Source organism: Diabrotica virgifera, chromosome 4 (genome assembly GCF_917563875.1).
Source record: "Diabrotica virgifera virgifera chromosome 4, PGI_DIABVI_V3a".
Taxonomy (NCBI): domain Eukaryota; kingdom Metazoa; phylum Arthropoda; class Insecta; order Coleoptera; family Chrysomelidae; genus Diabrotica; species Diabrotica virgifera.
In genome coordinates this window covers 191,293,756-191,312,264 of record NC_065446.1, presented here as the reverse complement: position 1 = coordinate 191,312,264, position 18,509 = coordinate 191,293,756, and the positions used below count along the sequence as shown (strand labels likewise).

Genomic DNA, 18,509 nt, shown 5'->3' with positions numbered 1-18,509 from the left:
CACGTGACATTCGCCGGAGATACGGCTAGTGTATTTATTCATTTCTTGTTGTAATCGGGTTGCGACAAATTTTTGGGTATATGAAAACCGTAAAGAACACTGAAAGGAAGGTATCTTTGGTATGTTGGTTCTGCCGTATTCGATGTAAACCTCGACCGCGATCGCCACCTACACCGCGCTCATCGCTCATCCATGTATCTTCGGCATGTTCGTACCCTTATTTATGGTCGCTACCAACCTTTGCTGAGTTGAAGGATCTTACGTTGATAATTTTTGATATATTTATGTATATTAATTGTATATCTTTGTTGGTCACAACAGAACCTTACATTGATATTTGCTCACGGGTGTTATTAAAAAATAACATTCATTAAAATAGGACGGCTGCGTTGGATGAGACATGTTGAAAGAATGGAAAATATTCAAACAGATGCCAGTAGGAAAAAGAACAAGAGGAAGACCGAAGCTGAGATATTTAGAACAAACAGAAAATGATATAATAACTTTAAAAATAAAAAACTGGAGAAAAAAAGCACGAAACAGATCAGAGTGGAGAAGAATCCTGGAACAGACCAAGACCCAGAAAGGGCTGTCGAGCCAGTGATGATGATGACGTTATTAAAAAATGTATATTTGTGTTGGTCTTTGTCGTCAAAAAATGTGTTGGATACTTAAAATTATTTAATTGAAAGACGATATTTTATATAAGAAATAAGATCACTAATTTTATTTAATCTGTAATAATTCATTTTACAATTTTCTATTTTTCCTGAAAATTAGCCACAATTTTACTTTAAAATAAATTTATTTGACTCTATTTGAAATCCATTTCGGAAATCGTTCTCAAAATACAAAACACTAGTTAAGTTGAACTAAAATTTAAAAGTTCTAAATAACCAGAAAAATATAGCTAGATATACTAGAAAATATCTTTCTAAATATAAAGAAAAAATATGTAAAATATGCTTTTCACGATTAATTATTTATAATATATTTTTTATTTCAGACTGCTCAATCCATGACATGGTCTGGGGATCACATCATAATTATCATGGTGATATTCACTTTGATACTGACTGGAATGTGTATGACATTTATATATAATTGTGTTACTAAATTAATTAGGGATCATAGGACAATACAGGTAAGGAAATTTTGTTGCTAGCTACTTTTTTTCATATATTTCGTGACTATATTTACATTAAAATATTACTTTTAATTGGTTTGTTTATCATGCTTTATAAAAAAATTGATATAATATGGTATAATTAGACCCAAACCCAGACATCCAAAGTGAAAGTTATCCTCCAACACCAAATTGTTCTATATGGTCCACATTTTAATGTTCAGAAAAAAGTCACACCATTTTGAGCGTCGGTTTTGGGGGGTGAGGGGGGGGGGGGGAGAAATCAGTAAATTCGTGGTTTTTTAGGTTTTTCGTTAATATTTCTAAAACTATGAGGTTTAGTATGAACAACCGTCAATAGAAAAATGTTCCACATTAAATTTGAAATAAAAAAGTTCGTATGCATAATCCTTCTAAAATGAACGGTTCCAAAGTTACGGAGGTAGTATAGTATATGGTCCAAAAACAGGCCTAACCCAGACATCCAAAGTAAAAGTTTTCCTCCAACACCAAATTGTTCTATGTAGTCCACATATTGTTTAATAAAAAGTTACACCATTTTGAGTGTCCAGTTTGGGGGCGGAGATGGGGGAGAAATCGGTAAATTAGTATTTTTTTACGTTTTTCGTCAATATTTCTAAAACTATGTTTTAGAGTAAACAATGTTCTATACAAAAATGTTCTACATAAAATTTAAAACAAAAAAGTCCGATATACAGTTGTTATAAAATCAACGGTTCCAGCGTTACGGAGGGTGAAAACTGGAGGTTTTCGATACTTTTCATATTTTTTGGGCAATTGATGGTGATTTTGGGTGGTGATGTTGACGCTTATCACTAACATACCATCGGCCACTGAAATAGCAAATTTTATTTACAAAACATAATCCTATTAAAGAAAATTTCTTTGATCAATACCTAATAATATTATAAATTGCCCAAAAAATATAAAAACTATCGAAAACCTCCACTTTTCACCCTCCGTAACTCTGGAACCGTTGATTTTTTAACAATTATGTGTAGGGCCTTTTTTGTTTCAAATTTTATGTAGAGCATTTTTGTATAGAAAATTGTTTACACTAAAGCATAGTTTTAGAAATGTTGAAGAAAAAGTTAAAAAAACTACTAATTTACCGATTTCTCCCCCATCTTCTCCCCAAACCGGACTTTCAAAATGGTGTAACTCTTTACTAAACAATATGTGGACTACATAGAACAATTTGGTGTTGAAGGAAAAGTTTTACTTTGGATGTCTGGGTTAGGCCATTTTTTGGACCAATACTATAACTACCTCCGTAACTATGAAACCGTTCGTTCTAGAAGGATTATGGATAGGGCCTTTTTTATTTCAAATTTAATGTAGAACATTTTTTTATAGAAAGTTGTTCATGCTAAACCGCATAGTTTTAGAAATATTGACGAAAAACGTAAAGAAACTACGAATTTACCGATTTTATGGTATTAACTCTTTTAATGGTTTTAAAGTATGGTTTTATTGGTAATGGTTTTATTAATGGTTTTAAATCGTCGTCATGGAAACCAATTTTATTTTATTGAAATTTTGGTTTTGACAAACTTGGGTTGAACAATTCAAGGAGCAGATTACATCAATGATACATTTGCAAAATGCCACGAATTGCTCGTTTACAAGCAATAAGTAAAGCCAATAGTGTTTTTCCAAATGATTACATTTGCATACGTATTTGTATCTATTACGTATTGGTGTATGTTATATTTACTCGTAAATAAAAATTGAAATAACTCTATTTGTTCTTGCTTTTTTCCAAACGTACAGCCGTAGAAAACTATTGTCCGTAACTCTTGCGGAAAGTGTCTTGTCTGCAGTTGACTGCTTGCTCGAGCTCCACTATCGCGTTGTTCGGGTCAACGGCAGTCGCGTGCGGGAAAGTCCCTTTTCTAACTAGGTAAAAAATAGTTATTTTCCTAACTAGTTCGGAAAGTGATACTTTCACGCACGAGACTGCTGTTGACCAGAACGACGCGACAGCTTAGTTAGGAAAAAGCAGTCGAGTGCGGGGTAGACACTTTCCGCATGAGTTAGGAACCATATTTTTTCTAGGGCCGTACGATTGGAAAAAATCCACAACAAGTAGAGTTATTTAAATTTTTATTTAGGAGTGAAAATACACAAATTAATTCTTTGACAAGGTTGTCAAAACCAAATTTTCAATATAATTGGTTACCATGACAACGATATTGGTTTCAATAACGACGACTCAAAACCATTGTTATTGTCTACTGATTTGACTTTTGAATATTATGTCAAAATAATTCTATTTCAACGAATTATCAGTAGTAATTGCAAAAGAGCTCTAAAATTCTATATTAATTTTAGAGATCGAGTGCAATTTGTTGCGATTATTTCATGAATAAAACTGTTCAAAACCAAAATTTTATTGTAATTTATTTTTGTAAGTACAAATTAGTACAATTAAACACACAGTTGTTATAAATATTTGACGGTTGAAAGTCATGACTTTTATAATTTTTAAAACATTCATTCGTCATCATCATGGCTTATTCACTCCTGGCGGAATGTTCGCCGCCCTTTTGGGCGGCGAATGATTCATTTGTTGCGGAGAATCAGTCCGCTGTTGTCTTTTATTATTATAGCAGCGTGTGTGACTTGGCCTTCTCTACAATTTTCCTCCATTCTTTCCGGTCCTTACAACGCTCTTTCCAATTGTAGATTCTCAGCTTCTTTATATCTCCTAGGGCTTGATCTCTCCATCTTGTTTTGGGTCTTCCCCTTGGTCTCCCTATTGTTGGTTTCCAGCCAATTATTCGCTTTAGCGTAGAGTCTGGGTTAGCTCTTTCTCTGTGTCCCAGCCACCTGAGCCTTTGCGCCTTCACGAACTTGATTATGTCTTCACCCTTGATGACTTCTTTAATTTCTTCATTTGTTAATCTTCTAAATTCGCCTATACTTATCCTCACCGGTCCCATTATTCGTCGAATTATATTTCTCTCTAAGATTTCTAACCTCATTTTATATTTTTGTGTTAGGCACATCGTCTCTGCACCATAGGTGATCACTGGTCTGATTGCAGTCTAGTAAATTTTTAATTTGGTTTTCTTACTAATGTGTTTTTCTTTCAAGAATTTTTGGTAGTTCCAGTAGGTTTTATTACCCAGTAGGATGCGTTCGTTTATTTCATCCGCTCTATAATTTCTGCCATTCACCATCACTCCCAAGTATTTGAAATGGTGTACTCTTTCAAATGTATATGCACCAAGCTTAATTTCTTTCTCGATGTTCGTATTCTCTCTTGAGCACTTGAGGTATTTCGTTTTGCTTTGGTTTATTACTAGCCCTCTCTTCTTTGCTTCTTTATCTAGTACTAATATTATATTCTGCATGGTTTTTAAATCTCTAGTAACCAGTGCAATATCGTCTGCATACGCTATAAGTTGGGCTGAAGATTCGATAATAGTTCCCCTAATTTTGGCTGCTCTTACTGCACCCTCTATGGCAATGTTAAATAATGTTGTTGACAGGGAGTCTCCCTGTCTGACACCTACCTCCATTTATACTTCATCTGACGGGCCTTCCCTTGTTAAGATTCGTGCCTTGGATTCCTTCATCGTCATTTTCGTGAGACTTATTAGTTTTTCTTGAATGCCTAGTTGGTTCATATCATTAATTAGCTCCTCGCTTATAACACTGTCAAAGGCTTGCTTGTAGTCAATAAACAGTATATGGAGATCTATTCCGTGCTCGTAACTTTTTTTGACGATTTGCGTTACAATGTGTATTGCGTCTATTGTTGACTTACCTTCTCTGAATCCATGTTGATATTCACCTATTTTTCTTCTCGTTTCTTTTTCTATTCTTTGTCTGATCAAATTAGTTAATATTTTGTACATTGTATTTAATAGCGTGATTCCCCTGTAGTTAGTGCATATTGTCTTGTCGCCTTTTTTAGGGATTGGTGTTATCAGACCGCAGTTCCAGTCGTTCGGCATGCGTTCCTCTTCCCATATTCGTTCTATCACCTTGTGGATTCTGTGGGCTAGTTCCTCTCTCCCTTTCTTGAATAACTCATTGATAATGTCATCTGGTCCTGCTGCTCGCCTTGTCTTTAATCTGTTTATGGTCGTGAATACTTCGTTGTATGAGGGAGGCTCTGATTATTCTTCATTCCTATTTTCTGATTTTTCTTCATTTTCTGAATTTCCAGCATCGTCTTTTTCTTTTTGAACAATTCTCTACAGTGTGTTTTCCATTCCTTTTTCCAATATTTGCCGGTATCTTTTTCTTATTCTGTGCATTTATGTGTTTATATAGTCTTGTATTATCGTTACTATTAGCTTCCAGTTCCAACAGTAAGTCTTCAATCCATTTCTTCTTTTTAGTTCTGCAACATTTGTTTGATTCTTTCTTCTTTTCTTTATAGTGTAGGAGATCTTCTTGTTACCCTGTGGCCAACCACCTGTGTCTTGCTCGCATTCTTCATCGTACCAATATTTTCTTTTATTGTCTTCCATTAGTCCTATCGTCTCCTCTGCTGCTGTTAAAATACTATCTTTTATGTCTTCCCATGTTTCATCTATGTCCGATGGTTTTAGGACTAGTAGTTTTTCTTTTCTTCCGTCGATCGGATAGCTCAGTGCGACTAGCGGCTGACCCGCACTTCACTTCGCTGTGAGGTACGAGAGTTCAAGCCCAAGCCAGGCCATCGGAAAAACAAAAAGGCTAACGCATCAGTATAAAATTCTAAATATGAATCTGGCGCTTAGACTGGAATATGCGGGCATCTGATCGACCTATGAGGGAGCAGTACGGCACGGGATAAGGGCTTGCGGCTCGGTGATACTCCCCCATAGATCCCTACCGAAGGGCGTTGACGCCTAAGAACGGTGTATATACATACAGTTTTTCTTCCAACTTAATGCAAAATTTTCTGTTCTCATTATCTGTATTTAGTTTTGACCAATTCCACCTCTTTCTTTTCTTTCTGTCGTTTTTGTCTTTAAGAATCTTCAATTTCTTGTCGCCTATCACAAAAATGTGATCCGACTCAGCATTGGCTCCCACGTAGGACCTCACATTCTGTACAATTGTTCCCATTTTTATTGAGATTAGGATGTGGTCTATTTGGTTTCCGTATGTTGTTCCTGGTATTAGCCACGTCACTTTGTGCTCCTTTTTGTGCTTGAATTGGGTGCTAGTAATAAAAGTATTGGTTGCTGCTGCTAGATTACATACTCTCCTGCCATCGTTATTCGTATTTTGATGGATCGATGCTCTTAACAGGAGTAGTATATCGTTCTTTGGTATTTCTTCGTACAGTTCTTCAAGTTTCTCATAGAATTCATTATTTTCTTCTTCGGGAGTATTCTCTGTAGGGGCATATATATTAACAAATGTTAAATTTGCTTGTATATTTTCCATTCTTATGTATGATATTCTTCCATCAACCGCTTTAAAGTTAATAATCTTGTCTCTTACGCTATCACTAACTAGAAAGGCAGTTCCATTGCGACCCTGTTTGCTTTCTCCTGCATATTACATTGTGTAGTTTCTTCTAGCGATCCTCCTGCCCACCTTATTTCTTGTGCCGCTAGTATACCCATCTTATATTTTGTCATTTCTTTTGCCAGCTCTTCCATTTTGCCAGGTCTTAGAAGTGTTTTAATATTCCACGTTCCTATTCTTATTTTTCTGTTTTTGTTTTTTATTTTGTTTTTTTTTGTTTTTGCGTATTTTCTTACAAAATATTTTCATGTCCGTATTCGTTGCCAACTCCGTTATACTGTCGCCGTCATTTGTTAGTTTTTTGACGCCATTTTTGTTAATTTTCCGCGTGGATCTATATTATCAGATAGAGGGGATCTGTCGTTTATTGTCCTAGCGTTACCCTTCTTTTCTTCAGGTTTCTTCCAGTTATTTACATCAATGCCTTGTAGTTGCTCCAGTGAGAACAGTTCACCATTTATCCATAATTTGTTGTATTTTAATGCGGTTATGTGTCCTTCTTGGAGTACCATTTTCGTGTGCTGGAGAAGATGCTTCCTTTCTTGTAGTATTTTTTTCGGAAAGTCCTCATTGATATATATTTTAGTTCCTCTTAGGTTTTTAGCAGCCTTCAGCCTTTCAGAACCCTAATGGGTCTGGGTACATTTTGGGGAACACCTTGCCTACCTATTCTTCTCAACTTTACCAGTTCTTCATCTAGGTTTTTTTGTACGCCGTTTTTTTCCATTATCCCTGTTATCTTATCTATCATCTCTTGTTCGCTTTCTGTTTGGTTTTCTTCGACCCCCTGTATTACCACGTTTTTTTCTTCTAGCTTGTCTTTCCAGTATTTCAATTCTAACTTCTTGTTCCGTGATTTTAGTTCTCATGGCTTTGTTAGCTGCTTTCAACTGCTCGTTTTCTTTATTTAATTTATCCCGGTCTACTTGCATTTTATGTATTTTCCTTTCGATTCTTACATTTCTTTTATCCATTTTCTCTAATTTTTCTAATATAATCTGCTCCATTGTAACGCGGTAAGGGGGTTCGCTCAATCAACTTGGCGGAGCGTCAACCCTTCTCAGCACTTTGGAGTTTTATTCAGATATGGATTTTCGTACTAAAGATTCGGCTTTCTTGCAAAAATTTTTCAATAGCCGGTAACGTCGCTTTTACTTTAGACAGCATTTCAGCTCTTATCAGGATGTTTTTGTCTGTTGTTTATTAATTATTGTAAATATTAAATTATTAAAACATTAATTGTCATTAATGTCACTGAATGTATTTTTTCATAGCAACGAAGGGCATCTGACGTAATATATTTGACAACAGGATATTATCAAAAATTATCAGTTTAATTTTTATTTCTGTAGCTTTCTATTGGTCAGTATCTCCTATGAATGAAATAATCGCGTTAATTTCATAAAAACATGAACAAAATAAGATATATTTGAAATAAATTAGTAAATAATATCTAAATATTAGTTTATTGCATGTATTATAATATATTATAATGCCATATTAAAAATTATTCTACTTTCCGCTTGTCGACCCCATGTAAATTTCGCGAAATATTCCACCATCTCTCTCCTTTTTGCATACACGTTATATCTAAGTGAATAAAGTAAATGTAAGAAAATATTTCGAAAAACATTTTATACTTTTGTTCCTTATTTGCTGAAATTATTTCATAATGAACTTAAATATTCTACACATACTACTTACTGTTGAGTTTCCAAGTATAATATTAGCAAATGGTGTGTGTATTATCTTGCAAAATTTTCATAACCAGATATTAAAACCGTTATTAACGTTGCTCGCTTTTGACCTAGTAAAGAGTACTATTTTTAAACTGAAAATAAGTAAATAAAACTATACTCTCAATAGGCGAGGAAATGAAGCACTAAAACGCACCAAACCTACGAATGCTCATTTTAGCAAGATAATAATAATATCGAATATCGGAGAGGTCCTTTCGGGCAGGTTCCGGCGCCATTTACATTTTTATCCCTGTTTCAAGTAACTAGTAGTGTCCATGTCCACACTAGCCCAGGGGAAACGACGGCTTAACGTACTCTCCGAGGCACGGTGAACAGCTCGTATCATTTTTAGAAATGAAAATGGGCGCTCTGGCTTATGAGGCCAGTTATCATGCCGCTGCGCTACGGCTGTTCACAATTAGCAAGATGAATCGCTATGACGCATTCCATTGAGGAAAGTGGCAGGAAAGTTTGTGAACAAAAATTTTTGGCGGTAAATGAAAATTTTATTTTTATAGAAGTAAAAAGCATCTTCAAAGTGCATAGAAAAATAAAAATTTGCAACTCGGAACATATCGACAGAAATGAGTTCAATTTTGTTACTGGGAGGTGTTTGAGGTCGCCGAACGCAATGTAACCGACGATGGTCTTTGAGGTACCGGGTGCCCAGAGTGGACCTCGTTTCGTTTCCTGGAGTTTTATGTTACTTTTATTCGAAATCAGTCGAACGTCATTACTCGGAAGTTTTTGAGGTCGTTGAACCCGAACATGATACCGACGGTGATCGTCGAGCTATCTGGTGCCCAGGGTGGACATCCTCTCCAGGAGTTTTATGTTATTTTTATTCAAAGTCAGTTGAAAGTTATTAACTGGGGGCTTTTCCGGTCTATGAACCCGAATATGATAACGATGGTGGTTGTCAAGCTTCCTGGTTCCCAGGATGGACCTCTTCTCCTGGAGTTTTATAATACTTTCATTCGAAATCAGTCGAACGTCGTTAAACTGAGGTTTTAGAGTACACGAATAATTTAACAATGATTCTCGAGGTACTTGGTGTCCCCGAAGGACCTTCTCTCCTGAGTTTTTATGTTATTTTCCTTAAAATCAGACGAAAGTCATTATTTGGAGGTTTTTTAGGTCACTTAACACGAATATTTATAATGACGATGGTCGTCGAGGTACCTGGTGCCCAGGGTGGATCTTGCCACCTAGAGTTTTATATTATTTTCATTGTAATTGAATCAAAAGTCATTTCTCGTGAGCTTTCGGGTTTTTTTTTCTCACTCAGTTAGCGGAAAGATATCGATACAGGATCTATCTCAGGGCTATTTCCAAAAATAAAAAGGTATCGATTGGTATAATTCTACCAACGGTAGTTGCATTCACAGAGCATTAAAAAAAGTTTAATTTGCAAGTTCAGACATGGTTATACCGAGAACAAGTTTTGAATGTAGCATTGTTCTGGAGCTATTTCTTTGTAGCATATTATACAATTTACTATTTTATTGCGAAATTAGCCAGAATTTAATTTAAAAATAAAATTTATTGACGTTTCGACTTTCACTTCGGAGGCGTTACCTAAATACAAAATATTAATAAATTAAAGAAATTTTGTTACTTACTAAAAAAATTATTCTAATAATTTAATTTAATCTGACTCATTCATATCGGTAATTCAGACGTAATATATTATACATTTTAGAGTAGAAGACTTTAAAATGATATTGCCAATATTTATGAGTTGCATTCCTGGAACGACTTTATTGAAAGATAGTTCATTCGATTACATGAAATCAACTTTAACTTAATAAATTCAACTTACATTAAACTTGAAATTAAACTTAACTTTAACGTCAATAAATTTCATTTTTAGATTAAATTTTGGCTTATTTCTTAATAAAATAGTAAACTGAATGTAGCAGACTAGGAATGGAAGTTCAAAGAAAATGTCTATCATTCGGTGACGATGACACCACCTCCTGGTTCAGCAGGTGTTATGAATTAAATTTTTTGCATTTGCAAAAAAGACTGCGGTAGCTCATGTGGATGCAGACAGAAGGGCTTGGTTTGGAATTTAGCATGTAAAAATTTTGCTGGGTGCAGTTGCGTGAATATGGAGAAATATGAAGAAATTCAATTATCGGATGCAGAAGATGGGAAGAAATAAATTTGAATAATAGATACGATTATTTGTTAATCCACAAGGAAAAATTTCCTGTAGCTGGCTGTACACTATTAATTACAATTAAAATTTAATAAAAAAATTTTGGCTTGGTAAAAGGTATATTAGTTTAAAAATCCCTTATAGGGCTACAAACATAGAAACAAAACGTTTTCGCTCTGTAACAAGAGCATCTTCAGTCTTAAAAGGACATTTTGAAAGGCTTTGACCTTTGTATTTTTTGGTTGGCTCACCATGTTCTTGTAACACTGATGATGCTCTTGTTACAGAGCGAAAACGTTTTGTTTCTATGTTTGTAGCCCTATAGGGGCTTTTTAAACTAATATAGGGTAAATTACCCATTAGTTGGCACCTTTAAGAATCTTCCATTACAAATTCATTTGCAAAAACTCTAAAAACATGTTTATCTAATTGTGTCTGGGAGTGAGATACGCACAATATATCAGGTTTTGAAAAAATTAATTAATTTACTTACATATCAACTATAAGCTTTGTTAATATTGAAGTAAAGTCAAAAAAACTGATTTTCTAATTGTTGGCACCGTAAAGCCAATAATGAGCACCCCATTTGTTGGCATGGGTCTAAATGCTGGCATCTCATTTGTTAGCATGGGTCTAAATGTTGGCACCTCATTTGTTGGCACTTATCTAGTTTTTGGCACCCATCTATGGAATTCATTTTTCTTGTGTGTACAGTTAAGAATAATAAAAATGTACATAAAAAAAGTACAAAGCCAATATATAGCGAAATCAGAAAAAATACAAAAATTATCAAACTAAATGGGTACAATTGTTTCTTGTTTAAAGAAACTCTGCTTCTCTAAACATTTTATGTGTTATGTTCTGGAGCATCCTGCCTTGGCACTTGATACCAAGTAAACATTCGTAAATTTGTTCAGTACATATAAAACTGTATAGTCCATCATACTGAAAAATATTCTTTCTTGGGATGTCTGTAAAAAAGTCGTCATCGCCTAATGCCTGATTTAAATTTCTAACATGTTTTTATTTCATTGTTGATGTTTTAGCTTTTTGATTATTTTTTTGTTTTCATTATACCGATTTTTACTAAGGTTTTATTTTTTATTTGTGATTTATCGTTGTTTTTCCTTCCTTTCTGCAGCTTTCAATAGTCTTTTCTGTTTCGTTTCTTTTTCTTCTTTTTCTTTTTGTTTTCTTTCGGCGTTGGTTTTGTAGTCAGAAGAAGTTAGTACAAATATGTTCTACAGTACTATTAAAGTTAACTGCATTGGTGCATGTTTTTTGGTGGTTTCTGGTTGGTTAATTTCATGTAATCTTTCGTCCTCTAAAATGATTATATCACTGTTAAAGTTTAAGTTACTTAAATCTATATTTTGACTTTTGTCGATAATAACAGACATATATTTTCAATGTCATCATTAAATTTGAAATCACCGTTGCTTCAGTATTACTGAAATAAGTTAAGGACGATGGCACCTTAATTTCCTTATAAACTTTTTAAAGATGTGAAAATATTTACAGTTGTGAGATAAACATCCACTTGTATCAGAATTAATTTAGTCTATTAAGTCGGCATCAAACAAATTAATTATGTTTGATTTATCTGATTTTATACACATTTTTTTGCCTTTCAGACCCACATACATACGTTTAGGAAACTCAACTATAGAAAAAAGTTTTTTTTTGATAGATTTCAATATGTTTGTACCAACTTCTCATATCGTTTTTGGAAACAGCGGATGACGCATTTGTTACTCCTTCTGGTGTTCTTTCTGACAACTCCGGATAACGTTAAACAAATAATTTGTACCGATGTTCACCAGGCACGTTGTTTTTAAACAGATTTGGTCTATGTTCTACGTCTAAAAATGATTTGACAGCCATTTGTAAATAATTTTTGCGTCTCGGAAACCCTTTTCGATCATTTTCAATAACCCAATTGACCAGTTTTATTTCCTTATTTTCTGACAGAAACGTATTCCTGCCGTTTTTAACTTTCGTGAACTTATCCCCTAATCTATATCAAATTGTAGCTCTAGGTATTGAATATTTCATAGAAACTCTTTTCTTAGATACACATTGTCTAACTTCCTCAAGAGCTTTCTGCAGCAGTTCTTCATCATATGTATTTTTTGTATCTAAAAAAATAGAAACTGTTGTCAGAATGACTTTATGACAATTTTTATATTCTAATAAAAATTTAGTTTTAGTAAGCCTACTTCGTTTAAGCAATTGATAGTTACAAGTTTATTTGATTTCTCTATTTTTGAAAAAAATAGGTATACGTGATTAAAATGGCATATACCTACTCAATTTTGGGTACGGCGGGTTAAAAAGTTTCATTTCAATAAAATAATTACATTTTTGTACCATACTGTTAACATTTAGGAAAAACATTCGAAGTTCTTCTAAATGTTGGCACTCTCATAATTTTTACGGAAATGTCTTTTTGACAAATTCTAACTTCAACTTAAGACTAACAGATATACTTTTTAAGCGCATGTTTAATAAATATTTTTTCTATTGGTAAATATCTGAAATTTATTGGTTATTGACTGTGATCATACATGTTTACCTAACAAAAGTCGTAAGTTTAAACAACTTTATTTTTCATCTCACCTTTCGTTTATGAACTCCTGATCTTCTTTTATTGTTTTTATTAGAAGTATTTAGATCCATCTTTATCGTGTTTTCTCTTAAATTAAAGAAATTTTGTTAATTCCTATCTGTGCCAAAATTAGCTAAAATAATTTAAAATTAACGTAAAATGGGCATGCATGAGCCAATATTTGAAAAAATTATCATAATGCATTCCAAATATTGGCACCCCTTTTTTTCTCAATATTTTTTATGTGATAACGTTTTTTTATTTTAGAACATGAATTATACACTTTTATGTAATAACTACTATCATCGAAAACAATGATTTCAATCTAAACATGAAACTAAATCGATTTTAAAATTCCTGCTCTGTTAAGGATCGAGACAAATTTCTTACCTTGTTGATGGAGACAGACAATCAGACCTATTTCACAGATCAAACTGAACTCATACTCTTAATACGTGCCGTTTTGTATTACCAAAAATGTTGAACATAATAATTTCTCTAAATAACGCTATATTTTTACAAAAACTGAAAAAAATTCAACCAAGGTGCCAACTAATGACTCAGTGCCAATAATTAGGGGTTTTACCCTACCTTTTACCAAGCCAAAAATTTTTTATTAAATTTTATTTGTTAATCATCTTTTTTATCTAACAAATAAAGTTTGTTGTATTTATATTGAAGAAATATTTTAAATGTAATTTGATAACAAACTTTTACAAAGACGTTAAATAACAAATTAACATAAAACTTCAAGGAACGACGTTCCCACTGGGAACTAGATACCTTGGAGGCTGTCGCTATCGTAATAATAATGTCCAGCAACCAAAAAAGCCCACAAGAAATGACTTTTGATTGATTTCGAATGAAAATAACATTAAACAAACCGTAGGAGCAGAGGACTATTGTCATTATCATATTCGTAATCAGCGACCTCGAAAACTCTCGACTAATGACTTTCGGCTGATTTCGAATAAAAGTAACATAAAACTCCTGGACAAGAGGCAGAGGCACATCAACGATCATCGCCGTTATCATTCTATTCAGCGACCTTGAAAACTCGTCGAATTAACAAGTTGAAGCAATTTCTGTGGTATTTTCCGAGTTGTAAATATTTCATTTTCTATTCACTTTGGAGAAGCTTCTTCTTTCTGCACAAAATTAAATTTTTATTTTACCACCATGAGTACCTATTGTTCACAAATTCGAATTCACAATCGAATGTGACACTTTCCTCAATCGAATGGATAAATTTTTAAAGCGATTTATATTGCTTCGGAAAATTGGTAGGTTCAGGGCTTCACTTCCTCGCTTATAAAGCCATTCCAGAATTATAATTCTGTTGTAGGAGTTTATGCAAAAATAAAATTTAAGAACCTTCCTATTTGAAATTTATTTTGAGTTTTAATGTTAATACCTACACTAATTAGAAAAGATATACAAAGCACTGAGAATTGTGTAAATTACAGCCAGGCAAATAAAAAAACACGCCAACAGTGAAATAAATAAAATATTTTATATCATGGCTAGCCCGGCAATATTGAATACAACGTAAATAACAGGGATCAGCTTACAAATTATTTAATGGTTTGAGATAGGCCTCTTCTCCGAAAAAGAAACGAATTGAAATCCCCTAAGTTAAAATTTATTGTATTTTTTCCCTATAAAAAGGAGCAAAAAGTTGCTTAACAGAAAAACAAACAGTTGTTTGCAATAAAGATAAAAGATAAATTATGGTCAGAAAGTTAGTTGTTACCGAGGAAAATATTCATATTTTTCCAAGCTTTTTGTATTTTTTTGTTTCATATTAATTTAAGTTCCTCGATACGACATTGGTTACGAATGGTCAATTATAAGGGAAGTAAAAACAATTGGATTACAAAAATTGTTCAAAATAATTAATTATTAATTAATAGTTAATTATTCAACATGTGCCTACAAGGTTGTTATTAGCTGTCATTTATAAAATAGTCTTAGACAAGGTGTTTGGTAAAGAATTGAAACCTTCCTGAGGTTAAAATAGGTCGAGATAAGCTAACTGACCTTCGTACGAAAGTTGATAATAACCGAAATACAGGGTGTCGAAGTTAAACTTTTATTTTATTTATTCCTGAATATTTCCTAACAGGCATAAAATAATAACACGATATTCGTTAAGCGGGCGTTTTTTGGCACAAGAAATCTATATTCGCCACCAAAAACGATGCATTGCCGAGAGGACGCCACATCCCACATAACAATGATGTTCGCATCATGTTCTAAGCATATACTACCAACATTCGTCGGAGTATATTCTTTTTAGTATATGTGTAGTACAAGCATAGCATCTACCTTAAAAAACATTCTAAATTTCATGTTCTTTGCATATACTTCAAAGTATATTCTCGTACCGAATATACTAAGTATATTCGTGTACGTAGGATCTCGGAATATTCGTAAAAGTTTATTCTTAAAATATACCTTTATCGAAACCCCCCCCCCCCATCATATTCTGACCATTTCTATTCTTACCTGAATGGATCAGGGATAGGAAAAAACCGTAAAATATGAAAAAGAAAACAGGCATTATTTCATTATTTGTATCATCTATGGATCTATGCAGTGTTAAGGATGAAGGCGAATGATGTAGTACTAGGACTAAAGAACATACATAATCTGTTTATTTTGTTTGCGGTGCTTCAAAATACATATAAATAATCTATTTTGATAACTCAATATTACTTAAATAGGTAAGTACATATAAGTATTATATAAATTTTAGTTACTTATGCATAGTTTAGTTTAGCTAAATATTATATAATGATTTATATAAATAACTAAAATTTATAAAAATATACTTAATTTTTAAGTAATATTGTAGAATGTAGGTACTAACTACATTCTCATTTGCAATTAAAATATGTAAATAGATATTTGGTAGAACCAGTAGAACCTAAGATGAGATTAGGTGATGGTGAAAACATACTTCTAAGCAATATAGCACTTGATAGCACTTTCTTAGAATATTCTTAAAAATATAATATTCTTCCCATACAAAGATGTGCGGTAGTACGTTCTTAGTATATAAATAGAAGGTTTATAGCACTTCCTTGGAATATTCTAAAAAGTACCTTCTTGGTATAAACTAAAAAGATGTGCGGTAGTATGTTCTAAGTATACACATAGAAGGTTTATAGCACATCCTTGGAATGTTCTAAAAAGGACATTCTTGGTATATACTAGTTCGGTAGTACATTCTAAGTATATACATAGAACGTTTAAGTACTGTAATGTAGTATATACTCAGTATCTGCTCTGCACATTCGCAATGGTAATTACGCACATTCTCAGTATATACTTTTTCTGAAAAGTATGTTCTATGAATCTACTAAGAACATGAAATTGTTATGTGGGATACGCCTTTCAGAGGTCATTTAATACGTTAAATTTTTTTTATTACCCACTTTACATACTCTTTGAATCAAAACTTTTATTCTCTTAACATCTTTACTTAAAAAAGGTATACTACATTCATATTACTAAACTCAACCGTTTTCGAGATAAACGTATTTTAAATCTAAGAGGCAACATAATGTTTTGCATAATATCATTGTAGTTACACCCGAACCACAAAAATTTCCAAAAATGTATCGCAAATTTCTTCAAATAAAATTTGCCTTTCTATTCGGGTATAACTACAATGATATTTATTATGCAAAAAATTATGTTGTATCATAGATTTAAAATGCGTTTATTTCGAAAATAGTTGAGTTTAACGAGATGAATATAGTGTACCTTTTTTAAGTAACGATATTAAAAGAATAAAAGTTTTGAATTAAAAAGTTGTAAAGTGTTGGATAAAATAAAAAAAAAATAAACGTATTAAATGACACGCCGAAAGACGTATGTGGCCCTCTCTGAGTAATACATCATTCTTGGTGGCAAATTTAGATTTCTCATCCCAAAAACCAAATGTCATTTTGTTATCCCATGCCCGTCAGGAAATATTCAAGAATAAATAAAATAAAAGTTTAACTTTGACACCCTGTATTTCGGTTATTATCAACTTAAGTACTAAGGTAATTTAGCTTAAATCGACCTATTTTAAGCTCAGGAATCTAAGGATAAGCTATTTACCAAACACCCTGTATATGTTATATTCAATTATCATCATCATCATCAGTAGTTCGACAAGCCCTTTTTGGGTCCTGGCTTGTTCTAGGATTTCCGCCATTTTGTTCTGTTCCTTGCTTTGATTTTCCAGTTGGTATATCCAATAAGGTGGAACGAAAAATTCGAAGTCATTATTTTTTATGGGGCTAGTGCGAGAAAGTTGTGTTTTGATAAAACTGTAAGAAATCTTTTTTGTACTGGACCCTATCTTCAGGTTCCATATTAAATTTAAATTTTTGGGAATAGCAAAAAAAAATTAAAAATTTATTTTTTATCAGTTCTTTGAAATCTAAATAATTGTTTTATGATGCAATATACTTTTTAAGATTGGTAGTCTGATTTTGTGTTAAAAAAAGGCATAATATTTCTAGACTGCAACCTTGAACGAATAAAGCCATCCCTTGATTCTGGTCCACAAACATCAGCTGATGCTTCAGTTACTAACTTAACAGTTCTTTCCACGGATTCTGTATGACAAGGGCAGTTTAAGACCTCTATGTTGTTGTAATTCCCAGAATCAATCATATCCCTTACATCTTCATTGGAAATATGTTTTAGCAACTGGGGAGCCGTAACTTTGAATCCACAAATAGAAATTAAGTCATTATAATCTGCAGCACTAAAATTTAATGTTGGTATTTTGAATCTCAGGATCTTTTTTCTTTCTGACTTTCTCTAGCTTTCGGCACTCTGCGTAATCCTAGCTCCCGTATATGTTTTCGTTCATATTTTATCATACCCAGTAATACATTTTCGAGATGGGCAAAATAAGCATTCCTTTGAATAACGGCATCAACAGTTTTTCTTTGGTCAACTGGTACAAATCGTGAATAATGGATCATTCGCCATAAATGTTTTGAACCATCAGAACAGCTAGGATACAGTTTTATAGAAAACCAAACTGGTGCATACAATTTTTGGATGGAACTTACTAACATAATTAATTGGGGGCTGGGACATTCAGTTCCAACATACAATCGAAGCAACCGATTATCAACTGTCAGCCACCTTGCGTGTGATATTTTCCCAGGTTTTTTAAGGCTCAAATAATTAGGACATTTTACCGCAGCAACTGCTTGACTGATTTGGTACAAGTACTTCTGATCGGTACTAAGGTCTGTTGTTTCTAATAATATTGCTAGGTTGTTATCTATTGCGACAAAATCGACAACAGCCTTCTCTTCACAGCGTTCCAGAAGTTTTCCTATTGGCCCTGAAAAACCA

General features: G+C 33.1%; 1 protein-coding gene across 1 annotated transcript in view; it reads left to right on the top strand.

Annotated features, from left to right (window-relative positions):
- LOC114333420 (uncharacterized) overlaps nt 1–17,760 on the top strand; it is a 206,975-nt gene extending 189,215 nt beyond the window's left edge. Inside the window, exons 3-4 of the mRNA XM_050649438.1 lie at nt 1,007–1,144; nt 17,620–17,760. Of these exons, the coding sequence (XP_050505395.1) occupies nt 1,007–1,144; nt 17,620–17,760 (279 nt within the window). The remainder of the gene's footprint in view (nt 1–1,006; nt 1,145–17,619) is intronic.
- The last annotated feature ends 749 nt before the right edge of the window (nt 17,761–18,509 follow it).